We start from the raw sequence: 18,624 nt of genomic DNA on the forward strand, positions 1-18,624 counted from the left end.
AGGTTGGAGAAGTTCCTTCTCCCAAGTTCTTCAGTGAGACGAAAGCGAAAGGAACCCATTGTTAGAAGCTGCAATGATTAACAGTCTCTACTGAAAATGACTGCCACAGATGTTGTCCTAATGGGCTTGGACCTAGGTGTGCTGTTGAGCCCCACTGAACAGTGAGTGCACTCAGAAAGTTCTCCCTCTGGCGTAGTCTTGCATTTCAGAGACTCCAGGAGATTCCAGACGTTGGAGCATTTTTCTGGGATTCTTAGTGGCCGGCACCACCGATAGCTGCAGAGGATGCTATTTTTCTAGGTTTGGGGAAACCAGGCACTTTGAAGCATGACCAGAACTAGGAACTGGTGAGTGCTGTTGATGCTGACTAAAACAGTGGGAATCAACTCTTCCCGGTGGCTTTTGCACCCCTGTTAGGATTCAAAGCCCGGCCTTTTTGCGAAGGAGCGCCTCTCTGCTCATTCTCAGCATAGTCATGCACTGTCTCAATGGTAAATCTTGCTCATTTTTTTTTATAAATTTATTTTTTATTGGTGTTCAATTTGCCAACACATAGAATAATACCCAGTGCTCATCCCATCAAGGGCCCCCCTCAGTGCCCGTCACCCAGTCACCCCCACCCCCCGCCCTCCTCCCCTTCCACCACCCCTAGTTCGTTTCCCAGAGTTAGGAGTCTCTCATGTTCTGTCTCCCTTTCTGATATTTCCCACTCATTTTTTTCTCCTTTGCTCATCCTGAAGGACACGGAATATTAGCAACTTGGCAAATGAACTATGCCATTTATGATGAATTCCGCTGCAACCCAAAGGAACCCCGACTCAGGCTAGCTTAAGAACAAGGAATTAATGTTTTCCTATACAAATGGCTCAGCAGTAGAATGGGTTCAGAGTTGGTTGACTCAGAGGCTAATCAATTCCCAGGTTGTTTCCATCTCTGACTACAAGTTGCTCCAGCAGTCCCAGAGTTTCACGCATACTCGATGCCTCCCAAAGAAAGAGCACTGTCTTTTTTTGTAGCTCTCTTAGAAGCCCTTCAGTGGATCCCTCTCCTATTTTATTGACTAGAATTAGCAAAACCATGAGGCCCACTCTTGGAACTGGGTCTGGGAGAGGGGACAGTGAGCTTCCTCTGAGGAATGTGGTGGGCAGTGGGGGAGGATGGGTCCCTGAACACAACCCTGAATGTATAAGGAAAGACAAGGAGGAAACCATACCCCAAATCCCTAAGTAGCCAAATTGAGATACTGCCGGGTAAGATTCCTATCCCAAAGCTAATGTATCAGTGGATTTATTTCCATCTTGTTCTCCAGCCTTCATGAACTACACTGGAAAGATTGGACAATACATTGCCTATGAGGGCTTAAGATCTCCTGGTGTCACATATTCAGTTTTAAAAACAGTTCCTGAGTTTCACTTAGAGTAGAATCTGGTCTTAACATCCTTACATATGCAGACAGACTTCAGATATTTAGACTTCAGGGTTAGGATAGGGACTATTAAATCTGTATCTGACTTCATTTCTGGAATTTAACTCTTTAGAACAATTAAGGGATCCTAAAAATTGCACTTCTAATAATCCCTAAAACTCTGCATATACCAGTTTTAGCTGAAATAGTGATGAATAATAATTTTATTAGGGCAAATTAGACTCCCAAAATTGCCAGGAAGGCAGCATGTTTTTTGTTCAGCTACTTTGTTTTCTACTTAAAGATAGATTAGAAGGGGGAGAGTGCCTGGGTGGCTTAGGTGGTTAAGGGTCCAACTCTTGGTTTTGGCTCAGGTCATGATCTCCCAGTCATGGGATGGAGCCCATGTTGTGGTTCAGTGCTCAGCATGGAGTCTGCTTCGAATTCTTTCTCCCTCTTCTCTCTCTCTGCCCCTCACTACTCATGTGCTCTAAGAATAAATAAATAAATAAATAAATAAATAAATAAATAAATAAATAAGTATATTTAAAAAAGATAGAAGATGCTCAGAATATGAGTTCTAGAACTGTTCTTCCTAACTGCCAGAGCCTAATGTTTTCAGGTTTTGTCTAAATATGGAGTCTTTCACGTGGGACAGCCTAGGTAGTGCCATCTGTGATCAGGAGAGGGCACCAAAAAGCCATCTGAGTCGGTCCTCTGTGGCCTGGTGCTGCCCAGGAATTGTTTTAGGAAAAACCAGAACCTAGGGAAAAATCTCTGCCTGAGTTGATGCCAGCAGAAATCAAGGAAGATCTAGAGCTGAAGCAGAGTCCAATGCACACGTATTGCAACAGAGTTGAGGTTAGACGTTAGGATCCAGGAGGAATAATCATGTCAGTAGGAGTTTGTATTTTTACAACAAAAACTGGGGTGAGCAAAGTGAAAGCTGACAAATTTGAGCAGATAGGAATCAGACCAGTGGGACTGGGGTGGGTCAGAGAGTTATAAAAGGTTGGTTTGAGAAGAACGGCAGCATTTTTATTTTAAAAATTACATTTATTGTTTGTAATTATAAATATAAAATACATTCATTGTAGAAAACCTGCAAACTCAAGAGAAAAACACAGAAGAAAATAAAACTTATTTGGAACTGTTAACTCATCAGAGATAGCAGTACTGGTATATACTCTAACAATATCTATCAATCAGTCAATTATGTATTTACCAAATAAAATAGGGATCATGCATTTAGTCATATGCCATTAATATTTCCCCTTGACATTATATATTTTTTCTAAAAGATTAAAAAAAATGTCTGTATAGCATTTCACCATATGAATCTGTCACGAAGCATTTAGTATGCACTGTCCAGTCTCCAGAAGGTCATCCTGGAGCTTTGCACTGATTGATGTCAAACCTCATTATATTCCAGATCAGACATGATAAAATTAATAACTTCAAAGCTTGGCAAAACAGGAAAAAACAATTTTTGAGCCCCGTACCCTAGCCCATTTTCATTTTTGTTTATTTCCTCCTAGTCTTTGTCCAAATGCATAAATATTTTAACCTGATTACAAGCATAATGTACATCTGCCTCTTATTATAACATAATTATTTCTTTTTAACTTAAATTTTAGATAGTTAACATACAGTGCAATATCGGTTTCTGGAGTAGAGTTCCATGATTTATCATTTGCATACAACACCCAGTGCTCCTCAAAACAAGCTCCCTTCTCATGTAGTCCATTCCCCACTCACCTCCCTCCAACAACTCTCACTTTGTTCTCTGTCACAAAGAGTCTTTTATGGTTTGTTTCCTTCTATCCTTTTTTTCTTTTTCCCCTTCCCATATGCTCCTCTGTTTTCTTTCTTAAATTCCACATATGACTGAGATCATATATTATTTGTTTTTCTCTGGCTAACTTATTTTGCTTAGCATAATACAATCTAATTCCATCCATGTCATAGCAAATGGCAAGATTTCATTCTTTTTTGATGGCTGAGTAATATTTTATATATATATATACATATATATATATATATAATATATATATATATATTCACATCTTCTTTAGCCATTCATCAGTTCATGGACGTTTGGACTCTCTCCATAGTTTGTCTATTGTTGATAATACTGCTATAAACATGGTGGTGCATGTATCCCTTTGAATCTGTATTTTTGTATCCTTTGGATAATTACTTAGTATTGCAATTGCTGAATCATAAGGTAGTTCCATTTTTAACTTTCTGAGAAAGTTACATACTGTTTTCCAGAGTGGCTGCACCAGTTTGCATTCCCACCAACAGGGTAAGAGGGTTCCTCTTTCTCTGCATCCTTGCCAACACCTGTTGTTTTTTGTGCTGTTAACTTTAGACATCTTGACAGGTGTGAGATGGTATCTCATTGTGGTTTTGATTTGTGTTTCCTTGATGATGAGTGATGAGCATCTTTTCATGTGTCTGTTAACCATCGGGATGTCTTTTTTGGAAAAGTGTCCATTCATGTCTTCTGCCGACTACTTGTCTAGATTATCTGTTTTTTTGAATGTTGAGTTTGATAAGTTCTTTGTAGATTTTGGATACTAATCCTTTATCAGATATGTCATTTGCAAATATCTTCTCCCATTCTATAGGCTACCTTTCAGTTTTTTTGACTGTTTCCTTTGCCGTGCAAATGCTTTTTATCTTGATGAAGTCCCAATAATACATTTTTGCTTTTATTTACCTTGTGTTTGGAGACATGTCTAGTAAGCAGTCGCTGCAGCTGAGGTCAAAAAGTTTCTGCCTGTGTTCTCCTCTAGGATTTTAATGGATTCCATCTCACATTAAGGTCTTTCATCCACCTTGAATTTATTTTTGTGTAGGGTGTAAGAAAGTGGTCCAGTGTCGTTCTTCTGCATGTGACTGCCCAGTTTCCCCAACACTGTTGAGGAGACTCTTTTCCATTGAATATTCTTTCCTGCTTTGTCGAAGATTAGCTGACCATAGAGTTGAGGGCCCATTTCTGGGTTCTCTATTCTCTTCCATTGGTCTATGTGTCTGTCTTTGTGCCACTACCACACTGTCTTGATAATCACAGTTTTGTAATATAGCTTGAAATCTGGAATTGTGATGCCTCCAGTTTTGTTTTTCTTTTTCATCATTTTTTGGGCTATTTGGGGTCTTTTTTGGTTCCATACAAATTTTAGGATTGTTTGTTCTAGCTCTTTGAAAAGTGCTGTTGGAATTGTGTTGGGAATTGCATTAATGCGTAAATGGCTTTGGGTAGTATAGACATTTTATTTTATTTTTAACTTTTAAAAAGATTTTATTTATTTATTCATGACAGACACAGAGAGAGAGGCAGAGACATAGGCAGAGGGAGAAGCACGCTCCCTGTGGGGAGCCCAGTGAAGAACTCGATCCCGGGATCCCAGAATCATGACCTAAGCCAAAGGCAGACGCTCAACCACTGAGCCACTCAGGCATCCCAGTACAGACATTTTAACAATTTTTGTTCTTCTGATCCATGAGCATATCATAAACATTTTAAAGCTGAATAATGATTTTCCTAATTTTTAATGGTTGGTTAATATTTCTCTCACAAGGATTCAAGGACACACAAGGATTCAATTAGTTATTATCCTATTGCTTCTTTTTGGTATTATGAATAATTCTTCAATTACTATCTCTATGGCATTTGCTTTACCTTTTACTTGGACTATATCCTTATGTAAAGTCTTGCAAGAGGGTAAAAGAATCTGCTTAAATCCTAGCAGTTAACATAAAATTTCTTGCCTTACGTTTTGAGAGTGGATTTGTGTTGATATTGTTACTCAATTATTTTTTAAATTGAATTTCATTTTGCATTCCTAGAAAACATGTCAATTGGATATAATTTAGAAAAGTAAAAAAAGATTTTCATTGAGACAGTGATTGATTTTTATAGGGGTATTTTTGAGTAGATGCTCCTTTCCTTCCATATGCACCCATAGAAACTAGAGACTTGAAAGGGCTAAGAGGCACTCATAAAAATATCACTAATAACATACTTGGCAAAGTCTTTTCACATTAGATTTTCTTAGTATGTAAATTTTTAAAGGCCAAGATCAACTGTATTTGCATATTAGTTTATGACTGAAAACAAGGAGATTCAAGAAGTAAAGTCCATGGAAACTCTTCTTGGACTAATTTACATTCAGTATAGTATGTAGTAAGTGGTGTCTGAGGGCACGGCTCCAAAGATCAGATCCTCATAAATCTTTGTCCAGTAAGAACTCCCACAGAGATGGAAGGTGCAAGCCACAGGATGGACACACAAGTGCTTTTTGCTCATTGCCATTTCTCACATCATCTCTTTGTTTTTTAATTTAAATTCAATTTGCTAACATATTAGTTTCAGATATAGTTTTCAATAATTCATTGGTTGCTCTAACACCCAGTGCTCATTCCATCACATGCCCTCCTTAAGCCCATCACTCAGTCCCCTGTCCCCCCCCCCCACCTCCCCTTCAGTAACCCTCAGTTTGTTCCCCCGAGCTAAGGGTCTCTCATGGTTTGTCTTCCTCTCTGATTTTTCCCCATTCAGTTTCCTCTCCTTCCCTCATGGTCCCTTGCACTATTTCTTATATTCTGCATATGAGTGAACACATATTCAAATCATTTCTTGTGATAGAAATTGTAAGAGAGCTCATGGCTAAAACTTATCAAATTAATAAACAGTTTCTTTTTTTTAATAAACACAGTTTCTAAAAAATTATAAAGTAAATAAAAGAAAACGCCAACAGGGAAAATCTTAATAACAACGGTCACCCTGCTGTGAAAACTGAGGAAAGGTATTCTTAGCATCATTCTACATAATTATATCTCATTTTTATTAACAGATATTAAGCAAATACTTACTGTATTTATATCCACAGTGGGTAAGTAAAAATGTACATTGTGTGTACTTAAAAGAAATATAACCTGATTAGGGGTGCCTGGGTAGCTCAGTCAGTTAAGCATCTGCCTTCGGCTTAGGTCTTGAGGTCCTAGGATAGGACCTTATAGTCTTGAGGTCCAGGATCAAGCCTCGTGTCAGACTTCCTGCTCAGTAGGAAGTCTGCTTCTCCCTATTCCTCTGTCCCTTCCTCCCTTGTACTCTCTCTCTCAAATAAATAAAATCTTAAAAAAAAAAGAGAGAGAGAACTATATCCTACTGACTGATTTCTCTCTCATTACTTACCTCCTCTTCACACCTTTCTATGTTCAGAGGAGGAAAGCTGGGTGTAACTTGTTTAAATGATAAAGATAATACGTTAATTCATGTAACTGAAAGTCCAGTAAAGGGTGGGCTTGAAGAAGAGCTGAATCCTCGTTTGGTTCCTACTGTTAAGCTCATTCCTTTTTTTTTTTTTTTAAGGTTGTATCTATTTATTCATGAGAGACACGCACACAGAGAGAGAGGTAGAGACACAGGCAGAGGGAGTAGCAGGCTCCATGCAGGGAGCCCAACGGGGACTCGATCCCAGAACCCCGGGATCAGGCCCTGGGCCGAAGGCAGCACTAAACCACTGAGCCCCCGGACTTTTTAGGCTCATTCTTACGGCTGATTGTCCTTCGGGTGGGAAGTTGGTAGTTAACTACTACTAGGACTATATAGGACTTTACATCATACTTAGTAGTGGAGATAGAGTGTCCTCTTTGTGGTAGAAATAAAATTCCTTCTCAGGGGTCCCTGAGGAATGTCTGCTTGCTTTCCTGGGTTGGGCCACCTTCTAATTAATCCTGTGGCTAATGGTTGATCAAGGCCACACTGGGTTCACATGACTGAGAAGAGGAAAGGAAAATGTCAAGCCAGTGATGATCTCTGGGGCCACCAAGGGGAGTCCTGCAACCAGGAAGTCTACAGTCAGACAGATAATTATAAAACAATGCAGAAGACGGCTGGCACTCACAGCCAGTGTAGGGATATTCTTCAAAAGACTCCCAGGAGGAAGTACTGGCCTAGATCTAAAAGAATGAATAGGAATTGAGTGGACAAAGGAGACGGAGAGAAGGAAAAAAAAATTGAGTAGAGAGAGCATCATGTTATAAAAAAGCAGTTTTATTGTAAAACCCGAAATAACAATCAGTGTAGAAGAAATTTCTTGAGTAAAAATCGGCAAGGTAACCACAAGAACACTAGGAAAGATTTAAAAACTGGCAAAGAGACCTTCCTCCCCATACTGTGGCTAAGTTCCCGATGGTTACCTGAATGTTAGGGGAAGGAATCTGCACGCGCCTCTCCAGCGAGCAGTACAGTATCCTACAGAAGGAGTCCGCTGAGGGAGCTCAATTTGCTGTTTAGGATTTCTATGCTTCTAAAAGGAAAGGACTTCATCTACTCAGTTTTTTTCTCTAAGATCCTTAACTTCATACTAAGTACAAAATATGGTCATTGAATCCTGTTTAAAGTCGAGATCCTCGAAGGTTTACAGAGTCCCGACTCCCACACTTAGGGGTGGCATTCGAGGGGCTGTGCCCTTCCGGTAGTCAGGGCAAAACAAACTTGAAAACAGTAAAAACAAATAAAAATAATTTAAAAAGCCCCAAACTCCATAATAAATCCCAAACTCCACATCCTCCCTGTCGTACCCGAGGAAGAAAAGCGGGAGTAAACGTTGTGCAGTCCATGGTCTCTCCATTCAGGGCCATCCCCCGTGTGCACGTGTGTCCACCAGGACCACTTTGTGATTTTGCTGCTACTGCCAAGAGTTTGGTCACGCGGAATTGGCGTGCTTACTCGCCGGGTGCCGGGTGCCGGGTGCTGGGTGCTGGGTGCTGGGGGATCAGGAGACTGGGCCCAGGGACCTGTCCATTGTGAGGCATTGCCCCTGACTCCTTCACTCCTGAGCTCCTCTGGTTTCATCGCCTCACGACTGTACTGATCTGCTTAGGGCTTCCCGTTGCTCTTAGAGTGAGACCAGGCCCTCCTCACAAGCTACAGAGCAAGGCGTGGTCCAGCCCGGTGGCCTCCCCAGCGCCTTGGGTTGTGGGAAGTCCCAGTCTGGCTTTCCTCCTGACCCTCAAAGCTATCAGCTTGTCTCCGCTCAGTGTGGCGTGCCCTCAGAGGGCTTGCATGCACTGCTCCCACCTACGACCCCAGGGGCCGTCCTCCTGCTTCTGGTCATGCTTCCCTTCCCTGCCTCTGCCTGGTCACCTCTCCCCTACTTTGCTTCAAATCGTCCCTCTGCTCTCCTCCGGCCGCCTCGGGAATCCCGAGTTTCCTCCTCTACAGCAGGTGACCGAGTCCGCAGATTGAAGACATTAGACTCTGTGCTTATAGAAGTGGTTACAGGCTGGATTCCATTCCTGGTTTCATTATCAGCCCAGGAGTCAGTTAACACAACTGCTCTGAGCCTCGGTTTCCTCATCTGTAGGCTGGTGCTAAGTTATGGACTAGACGGGTTGTTGGGAGAATTTGCTGAGAATCTGGACTTGCAGAACATGGTAGGCTTTCAATAAATGTTCATAGGAAATATGGTGCATGGTTAGGACGCCACTGCCTATAGTCCCCACACGAACATGGGCATGAATGTGCATACGGGCATGAGCTCGGGGCTGAGAAGACCTGGCTGCAGCAGCTGGGTCCTGCCACTTACTAGTCAAGTGATATCAGAAGATCCATCCAGCTTCTCCGAGCCTCAAAGCCCCCAACGATGACAATGGCGATAACATTGATGCCTCCCAGGGTTGCTATGAGCATCAAGTGAGTTAATATAGGAAAATGTTTTGTAAACCTTGGAGTTAAAAACACTCGAATCTGTCTTTCTATAATTCTGGCTGCTCTCTCAGTGCTTCACTACGTAAGCTTTGCCTCTGCAGTAGGATCCGAAGTCCCCTTGGCTGGACCCATGATAACCTCTAATGTGGGCCTCAGCACAGCAAGGACGTATAATAAGATCTGATGAAAGTCAGACCCACAGGAGTTATCGCCTGCTACCTGTTAGGATGACTATCACGAAGAAGACAAGAGGTAGTTTATTCAAGGATGTGGAGGAAGGGGAACCCTCATGAACTGCTGGTGGGCGTGTAAATTGGTGCAGCCACTATGGAAAACCATGTGAAACAATATCCCCCAGTTTATTTGACAAAGTGACAAGGCCAGCATAACATAAATAGCAAAATCTGAGAAAGACACACAAAGACAAAAAAAACTTCAAAGCAAATCTAGCAGAATTTTAAAAGAGTGAGCCTGGCGATACCCTGGGTTACTTGCAGGAGGCGTCAGACGCCAGTGTTTTAGGTAGCAGAGGTCTAGAAAGAAACTATCGCCAAAAGCCAGGATATTTGGCCAGGGGAAAATCCGTTTTCTCCTTTTGCTCACGTGGCAGACAGTCCCGGACCAACAAGAGGGTGTGTATCAGGGTCACGGCCGGCTGAGTGTTTCCCAGGCTCTGGTTTCCCAGGAACCAGGGGCTGACTCCGGATAGGAGGATTTAACAGGGAGAGGAGAGGCTGAGCTGTCACACTCTCTGGCAGCATTTGCATCAGTGCATAATAGAAAGAGAAAGGAAGCAATGTCAAAAAGAACAACCAGCTAGAAAACACATTTGAACGCACTTTTGGGGAAGGACTTTCCAGAAGCACGAGAACATTGTTGTATGCAAGCGCCCTTAGAGCTCCAAAGGCCGGTGGCCGGCTGCGCGGCCTGGCCAGCTCTCTGTCTCTAGCCACTAGGTGGTAGCTCAGCCCAAGGCTGGGAAGAGAAAGCGAACCGGGTCCAAAGTGGGTGGCAACAGGGAGGCGGGTCGGCAAGCGGCATAAAGGCCAGAGAGTCCTGACTGAGGCTCAGGCTGCCCTAGCACTTGGCTCAGAGGATCCTGTCCCAGGGTGATGGCATTTAGCCAGTGGATGCCAGGTGCCCAGGCTGAGCCAGCGTCCCCGGCGAGGACCCCAAAGGCTGCTGTGCGAGAGAAGAGGTGCGGCGGAGCCCTGGTAAATAGCCGCATTTTCTATTAAAATTGTCTTGGAAGGAATGCAGCATTATGCCTGACTTACATGTGGAAGAGAGCTAACTGGGTATTTAAACAGCTTGATATGATGTTTAAGGCAATACTTTAATTGGTCGACATCTCAGATATAATAGCAAATAGATTACAAGTTAATAAATACTTTTTACTGATGATGAGAATGCTGACAAAAAAATCTAGCTCTATCCCCAAATGTGCTCTGAGTCTGGATAACAAGGCATTTTTAAAGATAAATTATAGGAGAAAAATTGAGCAACAAAGGAATGAAGTATCTTGCTCTATTTGGCAAATTTAAATCCTTTGTTTCTGTGAAATTTCTGAGACTATCTGTCAATCAGACTTTGTGGAGTTTCAAAAGCAGAAGTCCCGGAAAATATTTATTAAGGGAAAAACAGCATTCTGTGAGCTCCAATTTTAATACATATGTGCAACTTAGGTTTACGCATTGAAGACAGTAACTTTTTGCCTGTGATCATGCTCACATTATCACCCTGGTTAGACTCCCTTACAACTAGGGGGACCGAGTCCTAGTGGGTTTTAGAAGTATGAGGACAAATTCTGAGAGGCACCCATCTTTTTCTCTTAGGAGAGAAAGAAGGCCTGCCAGTCCTTCATAAATCTGTTCTCACTTGAGAAAAATGCAGTGCAGTTGCCTTGGAAATATGAAAATCAGACTGCAAGGGACTTTGTAGGTTGTGGGTTCAGGGCACTTCTGAGAGCAAACTCGGGTGCTAGGACAATAAGCATAAAAAGTGAAAGTGTCCTGGGCACATTGAGATGTATGGTCACTCCAGTAAGAGGCATGTGAAAGACCAGGAGCCAAAGGAAGGAAGGCAGAGGAAGCTGATGAAAAAATTGTTTTTAATTTTTTAAATTATTTTTTTTGTAAATTTATTTTTTATTGGTGTTCAATTTGGCAACATAGAGAATAACACCCAGTGCTCATCCCATCAAGTGCCCCCTCAGTGCCCATCACCCAGTCACCCCCGCCCCCCCCACACCTCCCCTTCCACCACCCCTAGTTCATTTCCCAGAATTAGGAGTCTCTCATGTCCTGTCTCCCTTTCCGATATTTCCCACTCATTTAACTATTTTCTAACATTTAACTCATTTCCCACTCATTTAACTATTTTTTATATTCCCCACATGAATGAGACCATATAATGTGTGTCCTTCTCTGATGGACTTACTTCACTCAGCATCATACCCTCCAGGTCCATCCATGTCGAAGCAAATGGTGGGTGTTTGTCGTTTCTAATGGCTGAGGAATATCCCGCTGTATACAGAGACCACAGCTTCTTTATCCATTCGCTGATGAACATTCTAAGCCCGCGTGGGGGGTGGGGCACATGCCAGGGACCCAGGCGGATTGGGGCACCCCAGCCTCAGGCTCATGTGTTGAGTCCATCCAGCCTCGTTCCTAGGTTGTGCTTGCCCTTGGATGCTGTCGTGCTCCTTTGGTAGACCGTTAACCTCTCTGAATCACGAATTCAAACCTGTTTTACAGTAAATTTGTTGCCAAGAAGAGGAACAATGAATTCCTCATTTCACTTGCTTTTCTTGGATCTCAACTCGAATGCCACAGAGGGCAACTTTTCAGGACCAAATGTCAAGAACAAGTCTTCGCCGTGTGAAGAGATGGGCATTGCTGTGGAGGTGTTTCTGACTCTAGGTCTCATCAGCCTCTTGGAGAACATCCTGGTTATAGGAGCCATAGTGAAGAACAAGAACCTGCACTCCCCCATGTATTTCTTTGTGTGCAGCTTAGCGGTAGCTGACATGCTAGTGAGCATGTCTAACACCTGGGAGACCATCACCATATACTTAATAAATAATAAGCACGTGGTGATAGCAGATGCTTTTGTGCGTCACATTGACAATGTGTTCGACTCCATGATCTGCATTTCCGTGGTGGCTTCCATGTGCAGCTTGCTGGCCATCGCGGTGGACAGGTACGTCACCATCTTCTACGCCCTGCGCTACCACCACATCATGACCGTGAGGCGTTCCAGAGTGATTATCACGTGTATCTGGACCTTTTGCACAGGCTGCGGCATCGTTTTCATCGTCTACTATGAGTCCACGTATGTCATCGTCTGCCTCATCTCCATGTTCTTCACCATGCTCTTCCTCATGGTGTCCCTGTACATACACATGTTCCTCCTGGCGCGGACTCACGTCAAGCGGATAGCAGCTCTGCGTGGCTGCAGCTCTGTGAGGCAGACGGCCAGCATGAGAGGGGCCGTCACCCTGACCATGTTGCTGGGCATCTTCATCGTGTGCTGGGCTCCGTTCTTCCTCCATCTCATCTTGATGATTTCCTGCCCCCAGAACTTCTACTGTTCTTGCTTTATGTCTTACTTTAATATGTACCTCATACTCATCATGTGTAATTCTGTCATCGACCCTCTGATATATGCCTTCCGCAGCCAGGAGATGAGGAAGTCCTTCAAAGAGATCATTTGTTGCCACGGTTTCCGAATACCCCGCAGGTTCCTTAGCAGGTATTAAGCAAGAAGTTCTTCCTTATGCACCTTCGTACAGCCAAGGAGGGAGCCAGAAAGCTGGAAATCAGAAGTATGCATCCTGTTAATCTTTATTCTATGTCTAAGTTGTCCTGTATTTCCCCCTGCGGAAGTTGTTGGGTCAGACAAGCACGTGCCGCTTACCCATTTGGGGAATGGTGTGTGACCGTTTCTTACTGTCCCATCTCATTCCTGATTTTTCTCCCGGTCCTACCCATTTCTGGCGGTCTGGTCTATCCTCCATCAAGTAAGTCTGCGTTCAGGGAAGATAAAGCCTTCTGGACGGAGATCTCAGCGGGAGGAACAGCTACCACTGAAGTCATGAAAGACAAGCTGCGTGGTTACTTTCTTTCCCCAGGAGCAGCTCCGTCATTTAGCTTGATGCTCCCGCGAGTCACCCGTGCTCTTCAGGGCAGAATTAAATGGTCTAATTCTTTCCATTTGAGATTTGATTCATTTGTTATGGGACATCTCTACAGCTCTCTTTTCCTGAACTTTTGATTTTCTGCATTATGTCCGTAATTGTCCAAGGATGGAATTGCCTTAATTACACTTCTGTCAATCATGTTTTCGTACCTGCCCAGACATGAGCCTTGCCTCATGTGGTGTGAAAGCCTCTTTGTCTTATTCTCACTCGGTCCAGGGTTTCCAAATCAGTGTTTTGGGGTCATGTTATGGGCTCTAGGTGCCACCCACCCTGCATATAGCACATGCCCATAGTCAAGTTATCTTTGACCTTCTCAGACAGAATGTCTTGGATTCTGAGACCCCTTCACTGTATACTTTGCACATTGCAGCCTGGCTCGGGCGCCGGCCATCAGGTGCCCATCTAATGCATAGAATCTCGTCTTCTCTGATGTAGAAGGGAGGGAGAAAATTTCAGGTTAGGTCTTGACTCTGCCACCGACAGGCAATGTCACCTTAGCCATCTCATTTCAGTTTTCACATCTGTGTTGATGTCACTGGATGTCACTGGATGGTCATAAGAACTGCATGAAAAAGTGTGAGAACATCTTGAAAACTTGTGAAGCACCATAAAGATTCACTACTTATTTTAAAGAAATGTTGCTGATGGTTGGGCCTCTGGGTGGCTCAGTCAGTTAAGCATCTGCCTTCAGCTCAGGTCGTAATCCTGGAGTCCTAGAGTCAAGCCCCGAGTCATAGGGCTCCCTGCCCAGTGGGAAATCTGATTCTCCCTTTGCCCCTCCCCCGCTCCTTCTCTCTCCCTCTTTCACTCATTCTGTCTCTCAAATACATAAAGTCTCAAAAAAAAAAGTTTTAGATGGGATAAATACAAGGGGAGGATGCAGAAGGCAGTGCTCACTGGTCAGTAGTTGGAACAGTGACCCAGAAAGCAGGAGGACTGCTTTGCCACAGAGCAGTTCTGTTACCTTGGGCACATCTCTAACTGCTTGGTCTCAGTGCTCTTATCCAGAGTGAAGAGCTTGGTCCTTACAGCTCTCATATTCCATCCTATTATTTTTGGTGTTAATATCTTCTCTTTTGTTTTGGATATTCATGTCTAGACTATTCCCAGGGAAGGAAATATAAAGTATAAATAAAGACCATGGGGGTCACACAATGATGAGCTGTTGAAGTCTATGGGAGCAGAGGAACTTCCTGGGTATAGTTCCTTTTTTTTTTTTTATAAATTTATTTTTTATTGGTGTTCAATTTGCCAAGATATAGAGTAACACTTCCTGGGTAGAGTCCACACAAATAACTTATAGACATGATCCTCCCATTTGGCAGCTCAGAGTAAAAACAGAACAAGACAAAACAACAACAACAAACTACCAGTGCTGGCACAAGCAGGAAAGTGGATAAAGTATCCAAATCTTTGGAAAATGGCAAGTTAGCAGGTTGTTGACAACTGAGGTGTAAAAGAATAGCAAGCTCTTCAAATGCTTCCCAACATTTTAGCAGAACCTCCTTGTTTCTACTCATGCACGTAAGTGATCTCTGCATAGTTATGATGGGAAACTGCAGTCCGTGATGTCTTTAGCAGTTTCTAGCACAGAGTAGGCACTCGACTGATGTTTGTTATTGGTGCTAAACAAATGTGTACTTAATCTGCTGCCCATAGCAGATTGCCTGGTGGCACTCTGAGTGCTAACTGAGGTCAGTAGGGCTCCCATCCTTGGGTAGGATCAAACTTCAGCTCCAGTGGTTTACATTGGCTCCACCGGGGAATCCAGTTCTAGTTAGGCTCTCTGCTCTGGTGCTTCAGGGCTTCAAACAAGGTTTTTACCTTTTCTATAAAGGTCTTTAGGGAAATACTCAAATGTCTTAATGTCTATATATTGAGACAGAAATAATTAGTATTCAGATGTGTTTTCAGTTGGAAGGAATACATGTATATAATGACATGGCAAATATCTGTAAGTGAGCCAATCCCTGGAATCCCAGCACAAAGTCCCCTCCACAAAATGAACTGTGTAATTATTGTATGGTGTTATATAGGAACTCCTTCTGCTTATGTAGGGACTATATTTGATGTAAAATTTTATGTGTTCAAAGAAATGGTTAATAAAATGGAAGGACTAGGCCACCCTTTTGAACTGATTGTTCTGTTGTGTGATATTCAGAGCATTTTTGGTCTTCTTGCCAATTTGTCAGCAGCTGCTGCAGAATGAGAAGGTACATTCATTAGTGATGAAGTTTCCTTGACTGTAGTTATTATCTGTATGATGGCCATTTCTCAGTTCAAAATGATTTAACTCCTGAAAATAAAGTGAAATTGTAAACTTGACATTATATATAGTCCAAAAGTCTGACTTTTAGTAAATAAGTAACTATCTTGGGGATAGCACCTATTAGTATTCAGTACGGGGCTAGAACCAGTGGCCATTAGATAATGTCCACCATCAAAGGGATTACAGGATTACAGGGCATAAATTTTTTTCAAGATGGGAATATTTCAAGATACAGGGAAGCTTTGCCCACAATTCAAGATTCTGCATATAATTAAATGTGAATTTATGGGGCATAGACCATACACGTAAAATGAAGGCTCTCATACTCTTCTATGGCTGTAACGGCAATTCTCACTGGGGGAATGTAGGGTGCATATCAGAGGTTTGGAGTGAGGGAATAACTGAAAAGGTAAGTAGTCTCTACATCAGGCCCAGAAGTGGCTCCTCTTGATCTGGAGACCAATAAACCAAAAGGATAATTTATATGATACTTCCCCCCAATGAATAATGGTGGAACAGGAGACCACACACACACACTCTCATTCAAGAATGGGAAAAACGGGAGATGACGCATTACACATCCAGGGCTCAACAGACCCTGCGGCTACTGCTACCATATTGGACAGCACAGATCTAGATGTATTTCCTAGGCTTGCTGTATGTTTCTCCTTTTCACTCCTTGACTTTTTCTTTCTTCTTATCCATGTATGCTTTGAATCTAACAGGCTTTGGGGGAGACTCATGCATTTAGTTTCTTTTTTTCTTGAGCCATTTTGTCTAACTGAAGTCCTTGACTCCAGATTTTTTGAATTTTTCTTTTCCTTAAAGATGTGTCCAAATGTATCACAAAGAATCTTATTTATTTCTAAAACTGTGATAAAATACATATAAATACATATAACATGAAATATGTCATTTTAATTTTTAAGTCTACAGTTCAGTGGCATTAAGTGCATTCACAGTTGTGCTGTTTTTATTCATATTTGCATTCAGTCACTTCTTTCCTTAGCTCATCTCTTTCTTGTAGTATCTCATTAAATCCCCCCAATAACCAACACACACTACTGATGTCCTGTTTTCCAACGTATCCCTGTATAATTTTGTATATTTTCCATAAGTCAGACTCTCTTTTTCTTTACCACATAACATGCACTGCCATCCTTCCTTGTTCTCTATGTACCATTTTAAGTTTTGATTCAGCCATTTTTCTTTTTTCTTTCATTTACTTTTTTAAAATTTAAATTCAACTTGTCAACATATAGTGTAACACCCAGTGCTCATCCCATCAAGTGCCCTCCTCATTGCCCGTCCCCCAGCTACCCCATCCCCCTGCCCACCTCCCCTTCAGCAACCCTTTGTTTGATTCAGCCACTTTTAAGCAACAATTTCTGTACTTGTCAGGATAGTCGAGGCCAGTGCTTATCAAACTTCAATAGCCATGAAACATGAGGAGAACTTATTAGAATCAGATTCAGATCTGGTGAGTCTGGAGTAGGAAGTTAGATTTTGCATTTTTAAGAAGCTCCCAAGTGCTGTTGGTCCAAGGGCCACACTTTGAAAACCAAGATTATCTTGTAGAAACAAACAGCTCTCCAGTCTCAGTGACTTAGCATAACAAAAATTTATATTTCCTCCATGTTACATGCTTAGCACAAATTAGCAGATAGTCTCATTGTAGTTACTCAGGGACTCAGGGTGATGGAAGCTCCATCCAGATATGTGAGTTTTTATTTCTACTCACATTTCCTTTTTTTTTTTTTTAAAGAGATTTTATTTATTTATTCATGAGAGACACACACACAGAGAGAGGCAAAGACTCAGGCAGAGAGAGAAGCAGGCTCTATGCAGGGGGCCCAACGTGGGACTCAATCCTGGGTCTCCAGGATCACATCCTGGGCTGAAAATGGCACTAAACCATTAGGCCACGCGGGCTGCCCACTCTACTCACATTTCCATTGTCAAAATAAGTCCCATGATCTAACATCAAAGTGAGCTGGAGACATTGAACAACTTCGATCATGCGCAGCCATAATGCCAGTAAGTGTGGCCATTCAGTGTCTTTGTCCTCAAGGAGCTGATAGACTAAGTTCAATTATAATAGTCATATATACAGGAAAGTACATTCTATGTAATTATAAATGAACTCGTGTGGCTTAGAGTGATATTTCAATATATAATAAAACAGCTATTTGGTCTCTATTCTTATTCCTGGTACAGTATTCCTCAAGCCTTTGGAATTCCCTAAATAATGAGAGCAATACAGGTGTCCTTTGTTATGTTAATGAGCTGACTTTTAGAATACCCCTAAAGGATTCAGAATTACCTAGGGCTGGGGGCTGGTCAACAGAGGAATCAACCACGAGATTAGAAGGTTAGAATGGTTCAGTCCTATCTCCACTATCACCCCATTCCCTGACCTCCAGGAAGTGAGTGGGGTGCCGGAGATTGAGTTCAATCATCACTGGCCAATAATTTTATCAGTCACGCCAATGTAATGAAGGCTTTATAAAAATCCAAAATGACAGGCTTTAGAGAATTTTCAGGTTGGTGAACATGGGAAGGCTGTGGGGAGCAAAAGAAAATGGAAGCTCCCTTTTTCCGTGCCTTGTCTTATGCACCTCTTCTAACTGGCTCTTTAATTTTCTTTTCTTTTTTCTTTTCTTTTCTTTTCTTCTTTTCATTTCTTTTCTCTTTTCTTTTTTCTTTTTTTCTTTTCTCTTTTTTTTCTCTTTCTTTCTTTCTTTCTTTCTTTCTTTCTTTCTTTCTTTCTTTCTTTCTTTCTTTCTTTCTAATAATAAGCCAGTAATCTCATAAGTAAAATGTTTTTCTGAGTTCTGTGAGCCTTTTTAGCAAATTAATCAAACCAAAGGAGGGGGTTGTGGCATCCTTCTATCTATAGCCAGTGGGTCTGAAGCACAGGTGACAACTGGACTTGCCATTGGTGTCTGAAGTGAGGTGGAGGCAGTCTTGTAGGAACTGAGTTCTTACCTTGTGGTATCTGATGTTAAGTCCAGGTAGTTAGTATC

At 42.2% G+C, this 18,624-nt stretch overlaps 1 protein-coding gene across 1 annotated transcript; it reads left to right on the plus strand.

The window, feature by feature from the left end:
- Window positions 1–10,211: 10,211 nt before the first annotated feature.
- On the plus strand, window positions 10,212–15,659 carry LOC129495484 (melanocortin receptor 5). Its single transcript, XM_055303023.1, has 2 exons — window positions 10,212–10,342; window positions 11,885–15,659. Exon 2 carries the CDS (start codon window positions 11,911–11,913, stop codon window positions 12,886–12,888), a length of 978 nt encoding a protein of 325 aa, XP_055158998.1. The 5' UTR covers window positions 10,212–10,342; window positions 11,885–11,910; the 3' UTR covers window positions 12,889–15,659.
- Window positions 15,660–18,624: the final 2,965 nt, after the last annotated feature.

The sequence above is a fragment of the Nyctereutes procyonoides genome, unplaced genomic scaffold, assembly GCF_905146905.1.
Source record: "Nyctereutes procyonoides isolate TBG_1078 unplaced genomic scaffold, NYPRO_anot_genome, whole genome shotgun sequence".
NCBI lineage: Eukaryota > Metazoa > Chordata > Mammalia > Carnivora > Canidae > Nyctereutes > Nyctereutes procyonoides.